Source organism: Myodes glareolus, chromosome 20, assembly GCF_982192425.1.
Source record: "Myodes glareolus chromosome 20, mMyoGla1.1, whole genome shotgun sequence".
Classification (NCBI taxonomy): Eukaryota; Metazoa; Chordata; class Mammalia; order Rodentia; family Cricetidae; genus Myodes; species Myodes glareolus.
Window position 1 is genome coordinate 47,176,450 of NC_142045.1, and position 21,049 is coordinate 47,197,498.

Genomic DNA, 21,049 nt, shown 5'->3' on the forward strand with positions numbered 1-21,049 from the left:
TCCACTCTCATTAAAGAAAAAAAATCTATCAACAGGATTCTATAGTCCTAAACACATACACATCAAACACAAGGGCACCCACTTCATAAAAGAAAGATTGTTAGATCTAAAACCACAGAGGAGGTCCAACGAAGTGAGAGTGGGTGCTTTCAATACCCCATTCACACCAATAGTCAAGTGCAGAGGTTTGTATAAGGAGTGTTCCCCATCGTTCCCAGTATTTTATGTCCCAATTGGTGGCACTGTTTGGGGAGAGGTCTAGTGGGAGCCAAGAGCTTCAGGTCTCTCCCACATTTGTATTTGTATGCAGGATTGTCTCAGGTATACTCTGTTTATTTCCAATCTTTCTTTCCTATGTTATTCTCTATGCTGCTAGCTCTAGTACTTACTCAGTAATCACAACGTCTCAGTCTTCCTTGCTGAGCTGAATTTCTGCTAAGGTATTACGAGGCTCAACCCCCTCGTGTAAGTTCCTGTGAAGGACCCCAACTTCATTGGGGTCACAGTTAAAACTGTGGTTTTAACTTTAACCACAGTTATAACGCTCTGCAAAGGTTTTCAGATAGCAAGCTCCATTAAGGCCTCCGGAGTCAGGACCTCCAGAGTGCTGAACAAATAACAGGCTTAATTCAAGACCTCCAGAATGCTAAAGCAAAGACACCTGAGATTAGAACGAGGACAGCCTTATCTGGCAGCAGGACAGGAGATTTATGAACTGACATGAGTAGGAACAAAGACTTCAAGGGAGGAAGAGAGGATTGCGAGGCCTGAGTCACGTACAGAGCGAGGCTCGTCACAAGCTAGGGGCTGTGCAAATCAGACATCGAGTCGCCAGCCAAGCTAGGAAGGCAGGAAGAGATAAGAAAAACAGGTAGCACAACCCCCTCCTTGGTATCCAGGTGGGTCTGGACAACCCCCTCCTTGGTATTTAGGTAAAAGGTCAAGAATGTGCCACTCAGCTTAGCCTTATTTGAACTGACTAATGAAATGAAAGCTTTTCTGCTTCTGTACCCGCGCTTTTGCTCCCCTATAAAAACCCCTCATCCCCAACCTGCAGGCGCGCAAGTCCCCGAGAGACTCTGTCGCCCGCAGGTACCTATGTATCCACCAATAAACCTCCTGCTGTTTGCATCCGGCTGCGTGTTTTCGACTGGTCTCTGGGCACGGGGTCCTTCCCGAGGGAAGACGCCCAGCGGGGAGTCTTTCACCTGCAGTACAGGGCACTAGCTTAGAATAGTGATCGTGTGGCCAGCTCCTGTCTTCTCTGTGTGCTGAGTGTCAAGAAATAATTTGGTAGGTCAGGTTATAAATTGACAATTTTTTATAGTGTTGCTTGGCAGCGGTGGCACATGCCTTTAATCCCGGCACTCCAGAGGCAGAGGCTGGAGGATCTCTGGGAGTTTGAGGCCAGCCTGATCAACAGAGCAATTTTCAGGACAGCCAGGGCTACACCGAGAAATTCTGCCTCAAAACCAAAAAGAAAACAAGACAAAACAACAACAACAACAACAAAAAAAAAAAAAAAACCACCACCACCAACAACAACAGCAAAACTATAAATACTGCCAAAACTGAAAACTCCTAGAAAGAAACTGTGTCTGCAGAGACTGATTATAATTTCAATCCCGGGAGGATTGGACCGCTAGGGGCCCTGAGGCTATTGACCTTATTTTGGGCTGGTTTTAATTCTCAGGTCAGCCATTCCTTGACCACCTCTGTGTGAGAACTAAAATCTTGTGGGGAACACACAAAAGCTTTTGGAATCTATTGGCTTAGCCAAAGCACTGGCTCCCACCAACCCAAAAGCAAGAATGTCATCAGATGGCATTTTAGGCCTGTAGCAAAGCCTCCCCTTCTCGCTGTAACCCTCTCTAAAGTCCCCTCTAATTCATTTTAAATTTGTCTCGGTTTATGACTTTTCTGGTCTGTAAAACTATAAACCTCCATAAAACTTCCTCCACATTAGAGCATGGAGTTGGGGAAGTCTGAATCTGTGTCCTCAGCCATGCTCACCCAAATGGCTCAGGAACAAAATATCTCTTATTCTCTTTAAGACGGGAGATCTGCTGCTTCTGTAGACAGTACTGTTATTTTTTTTACTTGCATCAGTAAGTGTAATGGTCTCATGCCTCTGCGTAGTTATACTGTGCAAGGCGCCTTTCCTGTATTTGTTAACGTGAGATGCAGAATGGTATCTGAGCTCCGTTTTAAACCGTATTTCCCTCGGCTGGTGTAAGTTGACTGCTTTTCACATTCCTTTACTGTGAGGTCAGCGAAAAGAAAAGACAATCAAGGAAATGAGTGGCTCTACCAGCACAGGTTTACCCTGGAGGGGTGCACCTGTCTGCCTATAGGCTGGGGGAGTTAGGGGGAAAGCCTTGGCAGATGGAAGGGAGCTGGGATGTTTCCTGTTTTGCTCTAGGTTGGCCAGTGCTAGGGAGTTATGCCCAAGTTATTAATTCCCAAATGAATTCATGCAGCCCGGTTTCTGATGCAAATTACACGAGGGTCCTTATTTTACAAACCCGAGTTTAGACCACCCCTTTCTAGCACCCCAGCATTGTGGAGGAGGAAAGTGTGTGATGGTGAGTCAGGGGAGGGGAGAACTTTTAAAGGGGAACTGGCGTAATCAGGGGAGTTCATGTCCTGCTGTCTTGGGATTGGGTAAGGAGGGCATAGGGTAAGGTAGTTTCTGAAACCACTGGCCAGTTTGGGGACATGAAACACTAACAAAGAGCCTCCTAGGAACATCTGGATCTCATTAAATTTTATGGTCCTGGTCCCTAGCTCCTTAATTGGCTATTTATAGGGTATCTGTTCAAATTCCACTTTTGCAACATATTTCTGGAGCTGAGATTGCCCCTCTCCCCCACTCTATGGCTTAAAATGGAGCCCTTTCTTTAAAATGGAGTTTGCAAAGTCAGGTCCTCACAAGGGGCAATGAGGTAATGGTGAGTTAAAGAATTTTAAGTGATCCATAAACATTTCTAATCTACACTCTTTACATTTTACCATTTTCTCTTGCATTATAGGGTTTTCTCCCTCAGTTCATCTGAGGTGTTTTGTATATTAAGGAAAGTATATAGTTGTATTGGTTATTTTTCTATTGCTGTGTTAAACTGCCGTGACCAAAGCAGAAGAAAGTGCTTACTTGGGGCTTCTGTCCAGGAGGATTAGAGTCCATCGCGGTAGAGAATCGTGGAGGCAGGCAGCAGAAAGCTGAGAGCTCACATCTTGAATAGCAAACAGGAAGCAGAGAAGCTAACTGGGAATTGTATTGGGTATTGAAATCCCAAAGCCCACTCCAGTGACATACTTCCTCCAGCAAGGTGACACCTACCTCAAACTTATCTCCTCAAACTGCACCAGCAACCGGGAACCACAATTTTAGAGCCAAGTGAGAAGCAAGCTTTATTTAATACTGGTGGGACAATGGACACTGGCCAGGTTCATGCCTGGGATTCCCAGAGAATGGAAGCGAGTTAGTTTTATTAATCCAGTGCTTATAAAGGCAAAACCCACAAGTACTTCCTACCTCCATCCAACCCAGGGCAAGCATACATCTGACATACTTTCTGACTACGTACCTGGCACCTATGAGAAATCAGGTACACCCTGTCCTGTAGCGGCAACCCCACCTTGTTTACAAACGTGAAAACACTGGGCTTGTTATCTATCTTACACGGAAAACAGCTCCCAGAATTCCAGGAAGTTATCTGTCCTTGGGCAATTGGAGTTTTACAGATCTCTTAAGCACAGTAATTTCAACTTAAAATGGAACTTTACCTGTCACATAATAACAGAAAAAGAAAATCTATTTGTTTTTATTCTTTTTGTTTGTTTGTTTTTTCGAGACAGGGTTTCTCTGTAGCTTTGGATCCTGTCCTGGAATTAGCTCTTGTAGCCCAGGCTGGCCTTAAACTCACAGAGATCTGCCTGCCTCTGCCTCCCAAGTGCTGGGATTAAAGGCGTGTGCCACCACTGCCTGGCTATTTCATCTTTTGAGAGAGTCTCATGAGCCCAGGCTGGCCACAAACTCCCTTTGCAGCTCTTGCTCCGACCATTTGGCTTTCACCTGAACTGGACTTCTCTGTTGCATTTGACTCTTTCCATCGCCCCCTGTGAAAGGACCACTCATTTGTCTTCAAAGGTGCATCTGGCTGCCTTGGCATAGCCTGCATGCTCCCCTCACCCTATCTCTGTAATTTTATCTATCAGTGCCTGCCAAGTGTGTTGCTATATCTCCATGGATAGCTATTCCAAGCAGAGTGCACATTTATCCAAAATACCTAAGAATCAGACACTTTTAACCAAAATTTCAATTATATACTGTGATTTTTATTTGCTGTAATATATTGAATGTCAGAGGCAATTTGAGATTCAAAAGCTAGGATTCTAAGTCAGTATGTGCATTTCCCACAATGCACATTTTCCTAATGGGTTGCCACGGTGAGCAGTGTATAATATGCTAACTAGACTTCCCACATCCATGTAGTAAACTATGTGTATTCTGTGGTGTTGAGATTATGGAAAGTTTAGAGTGCCAAACATGCTTAATGTATATTTTAATTAAATTTATGGCAATTAAAATGTTTGGAGGCAAGGATAACAAAGTTATATATGTATGTGTACATGTGTGTGTATTTGCACAAGCACACATAAGCTTTTGTCCATTTAAAGCTTATTTGGTATTGAATGTGCAACATTAATAACGACCCAACATTCTTTTCCAGAGAGCCCAACCCCCCAACTCTTGAATTACTGAGTTACAACAAAGAAGGAAGACTGGGTTTTGTCAAACACTGGCCAAGTAAGTATGAACAGAACATTTCCTTTTCTCGCAAATACCAACACAATCAGCTGGATTGGTGCCTGCTCAGTAGTAACCCATTCTTACAGTAAAATTCACCTTTTTATATGGCACTGTGTGCTTTAGCAACATTTACATAGGATTTCCCATTAACACCCATAAGTGGCATTGGGTTACCATTATGTGTATGAAGAACATGTTTTTATTGATTTTAGCTTCATCATTATCTTCATTTAAAAAAACTTCAAAATTTTCCATCTTTTTGTGTTCTAGAAAAAAAAATAATTGCTTTTCAGTGAACCAGTTATCATTTATATGGAATTTCTCTGCAAGTGAAGGTGGGTTTTTTTCATCATTTGGGGGTAGAGGGGAAGAGGAGAGTGGACTGGCAGGAAGAATTATTTGTTGATCATATAGTCCAGGTCCCCGCTGCTAATGATTTGCTTAGACTTTGTCTATTTCTGGGATCTATCTGAGTAAATTGTATTTTCTTGTAACATCCATTTAGTTTCCTGTTTGTTTAAGTTGAGTGACTTTAGTTTCTTGGTAATCTATTATTTTCTATATATGTGATTTTCCTACTTTAAAAATATCACATCAAAACTGGGTGTGGTGGCACACATATTCGGTCCTAGTCCTTAGAGGGCAGAGGCAGGTGGATCTCTGTGAGTTCAAGGCCAGCCTGGCCTACATAGTTAGTTCCAGGACAGCCAGGGCTATAAAGAGAGACCCTGTCAAACCAAAGAAAGAAACGTCAAGTTAGTTTTTCCCTCTATTTTTTTTTTTGCTTATTTGAGGGTCGTGTTCACTTTAGTTTAGTATTTTTATATATTTTACATTAATTGTAGGTACAAGATAGAACCAATTTCTCCCCATCCCCGAAAAACAGTGTGTCATTTATTTTACAATTCTGGGACTCTTCACACCCAAAACAGCATAAAAATAAACAAATCAATTAAAACCTGAGGAAACATGAGCAACAAGGAACTGAATACATAGAGTTCTTATAACTCTGTAGGGGGGGGGGAAAGGTATGTAGCCACACACAAAAGGCAATGGCACAGTATTCCCAGGGAGGTTTTAGAACTATCTGATGACATTACTGATAAAAGTTTAAACTTATTAAACAAAAGATGTCCTTCCACAGGGGAGAGGCAGGGAGGGGAGCAGAGAAAAATGGAGAGCTCAATAAAAATCAATAAAAACAAAGATGTCCTTCCACTCATGAGCATCTTTCAAGCGAGGAGTTCATTAGTGCTGAATTACAGTCGAATGGGCTCTTGTGCTGGCCAGCGGGCCTGATCACTAGGAATCTTCCTGAAAACATAGGCAAGCCAGTTTGTATCCTGAGCGTCTAAAAGTTGGAAAGTGTCAGAACAGATTTCTAAATTTTAAAGCAGGTTCTGGCATAGCCCAGGCTGGCCTCGAACTTGCTGGGTAGGTGAGGATGGGCTTGAACTGATCCTTTTGCCTCCACTGGGCCCCTTCTTTTCTGATTGACTGTTCTCTTACCTGTTTTCTGAGTTCCTGATGTTAAACCCACCAGTCAAGACTAAGACCATTACCACAGTTTAAAGTCGAATTTGAAGCATTAATTAAATACTGGCCAGGTTAATCTAGCCAAGTCCATCACTGGTTTTCCAGAAAATGGCCCCAGGGCATGGTTCGTAGGGGCTTAAGTATTTTCCATCAGGTCCGATCGTACATCCTGACATATTCCCCTGGCTGAGCCTTCCGCCCATGTGTGATCAAGCACATCTGGTCAAGCAAACTTGTTTAGTGGAGTGCAAACGCAAGCATTTTTGTTTTGTGGATCTCTTCAGATCTCATAAAAATTAAACTCAAAATGTAACTTTGGCTCTCACGCTGGATTAGTCCAAAGGTATTAGTTCTATGAAACCATTAATTTTTTTCGTCTTTACCCTTGTTTTCCTTCTGCATTCATTTTTACCTTTTACATTGTACTTATTATGGTTTTTGAGGGAGGGCCTTGAAGTATTGCTCAGGCTGGCCTGTAACGCACTGTCTAGTCAATGCTTCCATTCACCACAATCCTTCCGCTTCTTTAGTTCTGGGTTTGCAAAATGTGACACTATGCCGGGTTTCTTTCTGTAATTGTAATCCTTTAATTGTCTGTTTTACAATGTATTCGCCCCCCATGAACCTTTCCCCAGCTGTCTCCAATAACCATCTACAGATATTTTTACTATGTCTTTATTTTCTAGACATTCTGCCACTCAGTTTCGACGTCCCCTTTTTCCTAATGTTCATGGAGAACGCTTGCACTTTGAGTGGGGGTTAGAAAGGCTCCACGTCTTCCGCTTTCCTCTGCGCCCTCCTAGGAAGGTGGCGAGCTGGCTCCGCCCCCAGAGTAGGGTTGCGGGAGCCCAGCCCCTCAATCCACAACCACCCGGGGGTCATAGTACAATCAGCCAATCGGTGCCTTTGAAACATCCGGCCCTGTGATTGGCTCCCGCGGAGACGCCCACCTAGCCTTCGGTGCAACGGTGGTCGACCGCGGTCAAGAGGGGAGGGACGCTTTCACGAGGACGCCGGGCAGCTTTTGGTGTCCAGCCGGACTGTGCGGAGATGGCGGCGGCGGCTCTGCTGGCTGTGGTGGACAGGAACCAGTTGCGACGGGTCCCGATCCTGCTGCTGCAGCCGAGGTGACTGTGGGGGCGGCGGGTTCGTGCGCGGCCGGGTTGCGGGGGCGCCGGGTCACGTGAGCGACCCTTTAAGTGTCTGTGTGGTTTTGGTGGGCGCTGTCCCACTTCAGCCGGTTGGCTCTTCCCCTGGTCCCTCGTCATTGGCTGGTTTCTGCTCTGGCGTTTGAGGTGGCTCTCTGAGCTTGCAGGATTTGGAACCCCGCATGGCTATTCCTAGCGCATAGTGCACAGCTGGAGGCGTGGGCCAGGTCCCCCTTCCCAAAGTCCCTTTCAGCTCAGCTCTCTCATCTTGAGTGCAGTTCACAGGATTCCCATTGCTGGAAAGAATCAAATTAATGAGAGCCACCTTACAGAGGGCTGCGGAGTTTTGTCGAAAGCCATGCACAAGTTTGAACAGAGCTGTCAGATGACTAACTGAACCCCAGATACTTTTAGTTGTGAAGTTCCACGCTTCATGGGCAGTAACTTGTGAAGTGAAAACCCGTTGTGTAGGAAGATTGCTTCTTCATTGCCGTTCCTTCCCACAATGGCAGCCTCCCAGTACCCACCTGAGGGCAAGATTGCCCTGCGGGCAGAAGGCTGGTCCCTACCACCCCCAGCTGCTCACTGTGTGTATGAACTTGGCCAAGTTATCTTATGTCTTTGCTTCAGTTTCTTCTACAGAGGAGGTAATGGTGCTCGTATCTAGTGGTGATAATATTAATATGATACTAGTCCTCTCTTTTGTCCAAATTAACAAGTGGATAAAAATTTAACCAAATGTGGTCCATTTAACCTGATTTAGTTAAAGAATCAACGCTTTTCTCTTCACCAAACAGAGGTAGATACCCTGACTTTTCAGTGAATTCTTAGACTCACCTCGTATTTTAGGTAAGAAAGATGGTGGAATTAGTGCTAATGCTGTTTTCTTTTCTAGTTTCCAAGCACTGCCTCTGACTCATTATCTCGAAGTCTGCTTAATTGTCTATAAAAAAAAAACTTCGGTAGTTGTCAGCCTGTTAATAGTTTCCAGAATTAAAAATCTTCCCAGCGTGGGATTTTTTTTTAACCTGTCATGTTTCTGCTAATTTCAGAGAAAAGGATCCCTAGTAGTACGATTCTAGGTATGAGAACAGACGCTGTCTTAATCAGTGCCATTCTCTCATGGCAGCAACTTACTTCTCTTGACCAAATGTTTTAAGATGTAGCAAAAATAACTGTAAATAATAGGGTAGAACAATTAGAACATTGTCAGGAGAGAGGATTCTCTAAGGACTATGTCTTTTCTGCCTGTCCCGTCTCAGTCTTTACTAGCTGAAAGGAAAATGCTTTGGGCTGTCAGTAGTCCCATTACGAAGTTGCCATTTCATAGGCACAACTGCCTGGAAAGGCCTTAAACCTTAACTTACCTGAACAGGTCAAAGGGAAGTCAGTGCTCCAAGTTGGAAAAGGTCTCATAAAAATCAGAAAAGATGTCTTCCTTCTTGAAGGTCAAGAATGTGAGGTGGGTTGGATTGGAAAGATATACGACAGCACCAGTCTCCTGGAGAGGCCAACTGCAAAGCTCTCATGCCAAAGATGTGTGTCTTCCCAATAGGCTTCAAGAATGACAGCATTTGATTAAGTGTGTGTAGACAGACGTTTTTGTCCTGCCTGGTCCCACAGCCACTCAGTCCCACCCAAAGAAACACACAGAGGCTTCTATTAATTGTAAACTGTTTGGACTATTGCTCAGGCTTATTATTAACTAGCTCTTAAGACTTAAATTCTCCCATAATTCTTCTCTGTGTTTAACCACGTGGCTTGGTAGCTTTTCTCGGTAAGGCATTCTCATCTTGCTTCCTCTGCATCTGGCTGGTGACAGACTGCCTTTCCCCTTCCCAGAATTCTTCTAGTTTGGTTGCCATCCCCGCCCCCCATGCTTCCTGCCTGGCTACTGACCAATCGGTGTTTTATTAAACTAATACGAGTGACAAACCTTTACAGTGTACAAGAATATTATCCCATAGCAGTGTGCCTCCCAGGACAGTGAATGTGCAGTGTGCCTCAAGTGACCCTTGGGAAATACTAGTCCTGATGGTTGTACATTTACATGTAAGGTGTATATGTATATTGTTGCAGTTAAATAATATCTAATGCATACTTTGATCTTTGTGCTTTATGAAGGAACTAAGCTCATCCGTCTATATACAGCTATGGCTTTGCTTGGAAAATTGTATTCTTTAAAGCTGAGAAGTATCTTCAAGATTGCCTCTTACAGAATGGGAGCTATAGGTTAAGCACTTGACTAGCAGGTGTTTGTGGCTCTTTAACACTCAAATTCATCTATTTGTAAAATTTATACTTACTGTTTAATGTTCCTTGTTGGAGGGTATTAGTAAAAAAAAAAAAGATTGAGGCACCCCAGGGTGATCTGACTGTGTGCAAGCAGTGCTGAAGAGTACAGTGGGGACCAGGCCACAGCCAACATTCCTTATTTCTGTTACCCTTGCTCGGCTTCCTCCCTTTAATTCCTCTGGCTTTATATCAATACTGTCTTATCAGAGGTTTGCATTCAATTTGTTTTTTCAAACTGTAGTTTGATTAGCATATTTGATTTAATAAAATAGAACAAATAACATCAAAATGCAGAGTGAGAGTAATCTTCCTTGACAATTCTGTGTGTGTGTGTGTGTTGTGTGTGTGTGTGTGTGTGTGTGTGTGTGTGCTGGGTGATCTTCAGGCAAGCTTTATTTGTTAAAACATAAACAAAATATCCCTACATTTTACTATTACTTACAGTCCAACAAAAGGTTTTTAAACAGCCGAAAGCGCCTTAGCCTTTTAATTGTCTCTCTGGCCATGTGCCAGCTTCAGATGTTAGACAGGATAGGTGACTCATTCAAAGACCTTGACACACAGGGAACCTGGCCAGCACTCAGCCTCCCAGGTTCTAGATAGGTCTTTTTCCATGGAGAGTCTTTATAAATCACCTTGCTAATGGGCTTACGGTTAACCTTCCGCCATATCTGAACTTGTTTCTAAGTTTTGAAAAAGCAGTAGCTGATCTAATATATTCTGATTAACTATAATTCCATTTGGGTTTATCTTTATAGGGAATGGGCTTGGAAGCAGAGAACCATGAAGTATGGGACAACCCCAGGTACTGGCAGACTTGGTTTAGCATTGCTTTAGGATGTGAGCCAAGAAAAAGAAATATGTAATCTTTAATTTGTACACAATAGAATTAGCCTCTCATAAGCAAGCCTTTATACTTTGGTATTTTTATAACTTTTTTATTAATTACTTCAGTCACAAATCTTGCTTTTTATGTCAAATCTTTTTTGTTATTGAGTGTGAATTTTGTTGTGTAATGATGGACAACATTTTCAATTTTTTGTTTGTTTGTTTATTTATTTATTTTTTAAGACATGGTTTTTCTACATAGCCCTGACTGTTCTGGAACTCACAATGTAGACCAAGTTGGGCTTGGTCTTCCTGCCTCTGCCTCCTGAAGTTCTGGAATTAAAGGCGTGCACCACCACTGCCTGGCCAAAAATCTTATTTTTTTTTTTTAAGAAAAACCTTATTTTAAACTGTCAGCATTTATCTCATTTATGATGATAGAAATGTTTTTCATAATATTTTTCTAGATCAGACAATTTTATTACCATGGTTGAAACAAAAGGAAATAGTGAATCTCTTTGGCACTCAGAATTAAATCTATCATCAGGTGACTGTGCAAATGATAGTATAGGGATTGTGACCCACTATACTGTATCGTTTCTTTATAAAATGTGATTACATACGTGTTTATCTTATGGATGAATCGTAAGTGTGTGAACAGGGCATAATCATTATGAATAGCTTTTTAAGAAGTAAATTTGGAAGAATTATGCAGATTGGCAAGGAAGCGGCCTGTGCCGTTGGACGTACTTGGAACGCAGATCTTGATTTGGCTTAGACTGGGTTCTAGCACCAGGAAGGGATGAAAGCCAGCAACACGTCAGGCAATAGTGCGGGAAAGCCTTGAGAAGCCTACTGGTCTGACTGGGTGAGAACAGCCCTCTGGGGAGATGGCTAAGAGGAATTGACTGTGGAGAGCTAGAAACATGAGCGAACTGGAGCCGCTGAGAGCACAGGTGTTACCCACATAGAACGGGTGGCATTTGAGAGTAACAACATGACACAGTAAGAAGAAAAACTGAGAACCAAGTCATGTCTCCTTCACACGTGTTTCTGGATGTCAATGCCTGAACTCTTCTATATGAAGAAATAATCTGTTTTTTTTTTAAGCTTTATGTAACTTTTATTGAGTAGCTTGAGTTTGATTAATAGAGATATTATACTTTAGTGAACAGAAAAGAAATCCACTGTCTAATGCTAAGGGTGATTTTGGGCTTCAGTGTACCAGTTTCATCAAAGCCTTTAAGAGCTGACTAGTAACATACTTTAATTTCTCCTTTCCTAATATCACTTGTGTCTTGCTTCATGGTGTCTTAACAGGAAGAAGCATTGCCAAGGTCCTCATTGCAAACAGAGGAGAAATTGCTTGCAGGGTGATGCGAACAGCCAAAAGGATGGGCATACAGTCTGTGGCTGTTTACAGTGAGGCCGACAGGAACTCCATGCATGTAGATATGGTATGCTGTTAAAAGCTGGGAACAGAGTCTTGTTAGAGATCGCATGTATCTTTGTGTCCAGCTTAGTTCTTTACGGGGGCAGTTGTTGCTTACAAGTGTTAACCAGGTTCCTGTAAGTGGGTTTCAACTTCCTGGACCAGCTTAAGATGGCTTTTTGTTGTGTTTGTTTGTTTTTGGTCTTGTTTACTTTTTATCATAATAAACTACTCTGTCTTGTTAGAAATAAGAAATAAGTTTTCTTTCTGCCTTTCAGGTCTCTGAACCTTCTCTCCTTTCTCAGTGTCCTTTCTGGATCCCACCCACTTGTATGAATTCGACCATTAATGTTGAAGTTCTGATGTCGAGACTTGTCTTGGCTCTCCTCCTTTCTCTCTGCGTTCTTTTATTCTAGAGCATTTGACCTATCCCTTTGACTTTGTGGAAAACTCCCAGACTTCTGTCTGTAGCTCAGCCTTCCTTTTGAACACAGGTGTCCAGGAACACCGAGCTGCCCGTTTGTCAAACAGCAAACCAGTATGTCCTGACACTGAACTCTAGCTGTTTATTACATGCAGCTTGATGGTCTTCCACACTTCCCTTCCCAGTGCCAATGCCTCTGCTGATGCAAATAATGATGCAGAGACCTGGGCATGGTTAAATGTCCCCTCCTCTCCCCACTTGGTACACATCATCCCTCACTATTTAGAGAGCACTAAGGGCTGCTGCTTCCGCTTCCCAGACGCTCCTCCCACTTCCTCCTGGCCTCTCTCACCTGCACCAGAAATCAGGCCACTGTCTTGTCTTGACTGGAGAGTGCCGTTGCCTTCTGAGCCTTCTTCCTGTTCCCTCCTGGTCCTCTTAGGATCTCTTTCTTGCATGTCAGCCAGACCACGTTCTGAACCAAAATTGTTCACACAGTTTAATTGCATTATGATCCTTTAAGAGACAGACAGCTAATTCTTGGTGTTGGTGAGGATAGGTAGAATTGGTGTGTTGATGGAGATGTTCGTTAGTGAAACCCCAGTGCTGATGAACCAGGAACTTTAAAAGGTACACATGTGTAACCCTGTCCTACAAACATTCTGCTTGTCTGTGGCTCCAAGGTGGATGGGGGCACATTCACATAAAAATGCACAGAGTTATATGAAGAACTTTTTAGCCATGTCTGTGTCCAGGGATGTGCCACTACAACTCACATTCAAGTGAAGAGGCTTATGATTAAATGAGGTGTGGTACCTCCGTTCTGTGTAACTCTTCCACACAGCTGTACATGTGTGTGCTAGCAAAGAAGCACCCCAAAACACAATTCCAGAAGAGGCAAATAGTGTGATTCTATTTGTGTACAACTAAGACTGTGTGTGTTGATGTTTATGTGAACAACTAAAAATATGGATATGAAAAAATGTTCCAAATTAGTTCTAGTGGAATAGGTCTGGAGCGGACTGTACTGAAGAAAGGCTGGTACCCAAGGCCAGTTTGCCATTGTATTATTGTCCGTATTTTTCAGAATGAGGACATACTTGTGTTTTGTGAAGTTGAAGTATGATTTGCGGCTTTTTTTTCCTTTTGTATTTTCCCCCCAAATCTCATTATGAGTTCTAATAGGAAAAAAATCCAAATATTTTTACTTCCCGGAGGCTTTGTGAAATCTGTGTTATCACGGGTCCCTTGACCGCTCATTCACTATGGGCCAGCCACATGAGTTATCCTTGGCCACTTACACAGACCAGGTTTCTGTCCACCCCAGGACCTCCACATAAGTGTGTTCTCTCCGTGGAATCTCTCCAATCCCTTTCCTAAGTCCATTTTCTCCATCCATCCCCAGGCCAAGTCCTTACCAACACCAAGGAGCCTGCCCTGACCGCCCCTGCTAGCTCTCCCGCCCTGATCGCCCCTGCTAGCTCTCCCTGCCACCCTCAGGCCAGAGCCGGTCTCTCTGCTGCTGTTATATCTTTGCCCCCTCCTTTAGGGCCTTTGTCGTGATTTCCTTTTGTGTGTTTAAGGTTTAATGGCCGTCTTCCCTCTGAAAGCTTGGCACGCCGTAGGCATTCCGCACATGTACATAAATGGATACATGCTTCCTATTTGGTCTACTGCAAAGGATGCTTTGGTTGTATGAAAAAATATAAAGGGTAGTGCAGAACAATGCACAAATTATGAGAGATTATATGAACTTTTAATGTTTTCTTGCTACATATTTCTGTTAATGTATTTTATATGTGTTTTTAGAATATAACTTTGGACATTAAGTACATTTAAGATCATTATAATTCTGTGATTAACTATAGAATGTGGTTTATTTGGGAAAATTGAATTTTGACTCTCCTTATATGCAGGATTGAGTCCCAAACTGGATGCTTCTGCTTCTTCATCTTACATTATTCATGTCATTGTCTGTTGTGCCCAGTGTTTTTATTTTAAATAGTAATTATATCAGGATTTTTCTTTTGGGTTGTTAATGAGCTCCAAAATCATGACATGGAGACTTATTAACTTACTATTAATTATGAATACTTGTCCTTAGCTCTTACTTTAATCTGTTCTTTTTATCTACACTTTGTCTCAGGGACTTTTACCTCTCTTCCCTTCCCTTCCCTCCCTCCCTCCTTTCTTCCCTGTTCTCTCTTACTCCCTTCCTTCCCTCCTTCCTTCCCTCCTTCCTTCCCTCCTTCCCTCCTTCCTTCCTTCCTTCGTTCCTTCCTTCCTTCCTTCCTTCCTCCTTTCTTCCTTTCTGTATATCTTATTTTCATTGCTTCTCATGGCTGGCTGGCGCCTTCCTGGCTTATAGCCTTGGGCATTTCCTTCTCTTTCTCCCTCCTTTTCTTCTTCTCTTCCCTTTTGCCTAGATTTCTCCTCCTACTTATTCTCTTTGCCCACCAGTCCCTCCTATCCTTCTCTCGTTCAACTATTGACCATTCAGCTTTTTATTAGACCAATCAGATGCCTTAGGCAGGCAAGGTGAAACAAATTCAACACATCTTTACATTGTTAACAAAGGCAGCAGAGACGAGTGTAACACACCTTCACATAGTTAAAGTAATATTCTAGAACATTTACAAATGTAGCATGTCTTTGCCTAGTTAAACAAATCTTCTGCAACAAGTAACTGAGGCTAGTAATGCTGTCTTTAACAGGCGGATGAAGCATATTCCATTGGCCCTGCTCCATCTCAGCAGAGCTACCTTGCGATGGAAAAAATCATTCAAGTGGCCAAGAGCTCTGCAGCACAGGTAAGAACTGTGAAAAAGTTTACAATGCAAAGCAAATAAATTTTGTGTAGTTTATGTAAAGTTACTTCTATATGGACATTTTCCTTTTTCAGCCAGTTTTTATGTGTGATTATTGAGTTATCTTTGGAAACTATATACATTTCTGCATACATTCTCCTTCCTCAGCCTTTTACTGGGTCCTCTGCACTTGAATTCTTTTGGGAAGTAGATGGAGGGAGAATCTAAAACCATAAATTAGAATTGAGAGAGAATTGAGCTCTTCTTCCTCAAAATTCAGGTACTTTGAACATGAGATGTTTGGGTTTAGGTCAGTTTTGCACAGAAACAAACAAATCCCTCTTCCCAGGCTACATGCCTTTGCTGTCTGTAATAGCACTGCTGTTCTCAATCAAAGTGTGGGTTGTTCTAGGGTGGATGACGTGGCTCAGCAGGTAAAGGGGAAGGACAGAACTGATTCCTCCAAATTGTCCTCTGACCTCCACATGAGTGCCTCACCACACACACACACTCACACACACACACACACACACAGCAAAAGATGTAATAACAACTGTTCAATAACTATTACTCTTTTAACCAAATATATGCCTTAAATTAAAAAAGGAAAATTATGTCTTAAGTGTGTTTTTAAATTTAATGTATATTGAGTAATAGCCACTTTCTGATTTAAATATTTTTAAAGTTCAATTTTTAAAACTTTAAAAAAGTTTGTGTAAAGGTAAAAAACATTTATTGTGTATGTAAAGATAGATTGTTGTAGAGATGACCGCACAATTCATTAATTCCACTTTAAATTTTTATTTATGTGTGTTTGTGTATATATGTATGTATAATATGCCTGTAAATGTGTGTGTGTGTCTGATGTAGGGCTTGGAAACTTGTGAATGTGATGGTCAGAGAACAACTTTGTGGAGTCAGTTTCTTCCTACTGTTTTATGGCTTCCAGTCTCAAACTCAAGTTGTCTGGCTTTCACTGGGCACTTTACTCACTGAAATATCTCACTACCCTATTAATACTTAATATTAATTAGTTAATATTAATATCAACTAATATCAATAATAACTAATATTAATATTAGTACTTCTAGGTATATATCGAAGAATTTATACTAGGGGTTCATACTTGTACACCCAGGTTCACAGTCATATTATTTATAAATAATAAAAAAGTAGAAACAATTTACATGTCTGTGAACAGATTTGTGGATGACCAAATCTGGAATATACATGTAATGAAATATTAGCAGTAAAAATGTTGAAACTCTGGTACAAGTTGCCACATGGATGTGAAACCAGCTAAGTTAAATAAGCCATAGACAGACAAGAACTCCATGGACAGAAGATATCTAGACTTGTAAGTTCACAGAAATACAAAGAAAAATAGCGGCTGCTCGTTCATTAGTCTGGGACGGTGGTGAGACTTTGGAGACAGGTGACGATGATAGAAGGAGGGCATCCTCGCTGTGAATCCTGTGCTTAGAACTGCTCGAGCTGGTGCCTTGTAAGCTGTGACTTATTTCTGTAATAAAAGGCGCAAGGCTGAGGGAAACTCCACAGTAGACAACTTGCCTAGCACACGTGAGGCAGCATCAAGTGAGAAAAGGAATAAGCTTTCGTGGTGTAAAACAGACTTCCAAATTTCAGTGTGAATGTCCTAGACATCTCTGTGGGAGCATGTCATGATAGAGGCCTTGTGTCTTGTTGGCCACATCTGGATCCCCACAGAGGAGGGCGCGCCGGCAGCACCAAAGCTCTGCTAGCCAGTAAGTTGAGCTTTCTCTCCTTTGTAGGCCATCCATCCAGGATACGGGTTTCTTTCAGAAAACATGGAATTTGCTGAACTCTGTAAGCAAGAGGGAATTATTTTTATAGGTCCTCCTTCATCTGCAATTAGAGATATGGGTATAAAGAGGTAAGCATTATAAGACAAATTGAAGTAGTCTATTTTATTACAACAGGTATTTTTAAATTTATTGTTACTTGTGTGTGTTTGTGTGTGTGCGCGTGCACATGCAAACATTCCACCTTTACATGGGTTCTGAGGCCAAATTTAAGGCTCACAGGTCAAGCATTTTGCCCCCTGAGCCATCTGGCCAGCTCCATTAATAGGCATTCTAAACTATACTCTCGTTGCTGCTCTTCTGGCATGTAGGAAAACTCCACTGAACTGTGGAAAATATATAAGTAGTTAGTGTTTTAAGATATATATTAGCTGTCCAGGGTTAGAAGATGGTGGGATGAGCTACCACATGAAGTCAGGGCCAGTGTGTAACAAGGACTTTCAGTGTGTGCTGTAATATTGGTCTCAGCCTGAAGTCCTTCCTTTACTTGTGTGATGACTCTTTAAACAGCTGTGATTTACTGATACCACGGAATTGGGACATCTTTGTACCTTTACTCTAAAGCACATCCAAGTCCATCATGGCAGCTGCTGGAGTTCCTGTTGTGGAAGGTTACCATGGCGAGGATCAATCTGACCAGTGCCTGAAAGAGCATGCTGGGAAAATCGGGTACCCTGTTATGATCAAAGCCGTCCGTGGTGGAGGAGGAAAAGTAAGGTTGTGTTCACCTGTCCTTGCCGTTTCTGGCTAGAGGTCTGTGTTTATGTTGTGGTCACACAATTCTTTCTTTCTTAGGGCATGAGGATCATTAGATCCGAAAAAGAATTTCAAGAACAGTTAGAATCAGCCAGGAGAGAAGCTAAGAAGTCGTTCAATGATGATGCTATGCTGATCGAGAAGTTCGTGGACACACCAAGGTCAACTGCTGGTTTGGGTTTTTTGGCTTTGGGGTGTATGTGTGCAATGCATGTGTAGTCTGTAAGCTATGATGTTGTAATACTGTATATGTTCTTGAAGTTCCCCAGTTCTACCTCTGTAGTCATGGTTTAGATTATTTTCTTGGGTTAAGTATTCTATGAATTAAATATTTTCTTCTATGTTATTAGAAAACTCAAGTGTAAACACATAAGAATCAAAATATGCTCAAAATAACTGGATAGAATAATTTATAACATAATGTTGTTCAGTGATATTAACTTCCAGGCATCTTCCCGCATCAGTAAACACTAACTCTGCCTTAGTGCCTTTGTTTGAGGTGGAATGGCCCTGGGACAGTGTTGTACCAGAGTCCGTCTATTACCGGTGAAACCGAGGATTTTCTTCCAGTATAAGCATATTCTAAGAATCAGTGTAGTTATAGAGCCGCAAGCATTAGTTGAGTGATTTAAAACAATGGAATTCGTTAGTTAACTAGAGCCAGTTATGAAGATTTTTGTCATCGTTTTATATTAGCAAGTAGTAGCCCTCCTGGTTAACAGGGGACTCTAACATGTGCCAGATTCTATGTTTTCATATTCTAGGTAGTCTTATCGTCCTAATTCGAAAGCCCCTCCCCTCAGGTATGTACCCCTACTTTCAGTTTGTGCATCAGGGCACCAAACAGTAGAGTGACTGTTGCTGCCTGTGGTCGCCTAGCTACTATGTTGTAAATCTGGAATTTGAGTTCACAGTTCATATATTTTTAATATACACACAAATATATACATATATTAGATATAAATATACATATGTAAAACCTTTAAGTCAAGTGGAAAGAACAATTCATTTGTGAACCATGCATAGAAAGGCTTTACCCTGCACACAATGAACTTGAAGCACTAAGTTCTTTCCTTAAAAAGAGCCCAGGAAGGACTGTCTTTAACACTGTGTCCTCTTTAAAGAGGGTCCTGAGTTGTTTTTGGGTTTGTTTTATGCTGTATAAAAGGTGGAACTGTAGGGCTGGAGGGAGCAGTCTCAGCAGGTAAGAGCACTGACCGCTCTTGCAGAGGATCTAGGTGTAATTCCCAGCATCCACCCAGCAGCCCATCTGTAACTCCAGTTCCAGACCTCTTCTGGCTTCTGTGGGCCAGACATCAGGCATGCATGTGATGCATAGACATACACACAGGCAAAGTGCCCATACACATAAAACAAAAATAAGTAAATCTTTTTAAAAAAATTAGTGGAACCATACCTGAATGTGATACATGAAATTGCAGTTTGATAGTTAAAAAATAAATCCATTTAAAACAGGTCAATAATTAGGAGAGCACAGCATATGCTGTACTATTATTATAATATGTTATTATAATATATAATATTATATATTATATATAATATATAAATATATAATAATATATTAATTAATATTTATTAATTATATATAATATAATAATATATTATAATATATTATATATTATTATAATATATATTATAATGCTTCGTATTAGTGGGAAGGCAGACACAAAGAAGATTCTAAGTGTTTCTTTTTGTAATAGCTTTCAAAATAAAATAGAAGAATCAGCATCCTCTGCTGTGAGAACTCTAGGAGCACTTGCTGGACATCCCAGTGAGTGTGACTCAATACAGGAAACACCGATTATCTGATTCAGGGCCTCCCCATGTAGCCCTAGCCACACGCTGACATGGAGCTCACTATGTAGAGCCCTTGAATGGTTCTCCCGCCTCTGCCTCCCCAGTGCTGGGATTACCAGCAGGCACTACCACACCAGCTTCATCAAGTAAGATTAGCATTTCTGTTCAGTGGTTTCTAGTGAAAATACTTGGATCCTTGACTATTTTAGTCATCAGTGTGTTTTTAGAACCTGCTGAATAGAGTTCCAGAGAATTCATGAGAGTCCTTATAAATCTGATCAGAATTATTGTTTTTCTGAGAGACTAGGATGGTAAACCATCTCTGAAGTGTATTATTTTAGAGAGAGAAAAAAACAGATTCCTTCTTCATTTATACCCAACACATATTCTAGATAGCTTATAAACATACATAATAGTATTTTTGTGTTCTTTGACGATACCCTGGCGTTCCTGTACTATCCAACAGTGTGTATTTCTCTCTTTTCTAACCAGACTTCACAGTGGTTAAATTGAAGCCTCTGATGAGATGCATCCTTGCAGTGGGCTCTAGCACCTCTACATTAGCACAAGGGAAGGTCACTGAGAAAGAAGAAAGGGAGAGCCACCAGGTGACTGCAGAAACCATAGCAGAACCTGTTTCTTTTTGAGCTTCCCTTATATTTTAAGTACCACAGGAAAGGTATTTCCCACTCTGGGACTCAGAGAAGAGCTGCTGTGGGTGGCTTGAACCCCCATGTTCGCTTCGTAACTCAGGGTCTGTGCTAGAGTGTCTCCTTCCATGGAGCAGTGAAGACATGAGCGAGGCAGTGAGCTTGATAAACGCATTTCATGTCTGTTATGTAAAGAGGTTGGATACCAAAGGAAGCAGGAAAAACAAACAAAAACTGAACATGAAGGACCCATTTAGGCTCATCAGAGGGCTGAGGCCACAGAACAGACCACACTGAAATCTGGGCTGGCCGGGGAACTCAAGTTCTCCTGGGGTCCCCTCACCTGAAGCAGCAGCTGCTGAAGCCGAGTCTTGGTAGGGATTTCGACAAACGTTGGGCGACTTAAGCATCAACCAGCTTGAAAGAACAGCTCCCCTGGGGTGTATGCACCACCATTCATGGGAAACCAAAATCTACCTTGTGATTTGGAGGAACGGGGGGTGGGGTGGCGACATATTTTATAACAGGCCTAGAATATTCTAGTCTCTTTAACAAACGTATCTTCCCGAGAAACCATGCTCAAGCCCAGACAATGAGAGGTGCCAGCTAGTCCGCCTTTTTACCTAAGGGAAGAAAAGAACAAGGAAGATGCCCATGAAGGTCACAGCAAAAGCACAGATTGTAGGCTAACTGATTTA

At 41.9% G+C, this 21,049-nt stretch overlaps 1 protein-coding gene and 1 long non-coding RNA gene across 2 annotated transcripts in view; one reads left to right on the plus strand and one right to left on the minus strand.

The window, feature by feature from the left end:
- The first annotated feature begins 7,313 nt into the window (after positions 1-7,313).
- Mccc1 (methylcrotonyl-CoA carboxylase subunit 1) overlaps positions 7,314-21,049 on the plus strand; it is a 49,714-nt gene continuing 35,978 nt past the window's right edge. The window contains exons 1-7 of the mRNA XM_087899557.1: positions 7,314-7,476; positions 10,551-10,597; positions 11,941-12,077; positions 15,191-15,286; positions 17,077-17,198; positions 17,692-17,839; positions 17,923-18,044. Coding sequence (XP_087755683.1) covers positions 7,400-7,476; positions 10,551-10,597; positions 11,941-12,077; positions 15,191-15,286; positions 17,077-17,198; positions 17,692-17,839; positions 17,923-18,044 — 749 coding nt within the window. The 5' untranslated portion in view covers positions 7,314-7,399. The remainder of the gene's footprint in view (positions 7,477-10,550; positions 10,598-11,940; positions 12,078-15,190; positions 15,287-17,076; positions 17,199-17,691; positions 17,840-17,922; positions 18,045-21,049) is intronic.
- Positions 7,385-9,128, minus strand: LOC148118836 (uncharacterized). The gene is made up of 2 exons (XR_015735785.1): positions 8,865-9,128; positions 7,385-7,793 (listed from the first exon to the last, which is right to left on the minus strand). It is a non-coding gene; the product is annotated as an uncharacterized LOC148118836 (long non-coding RNA).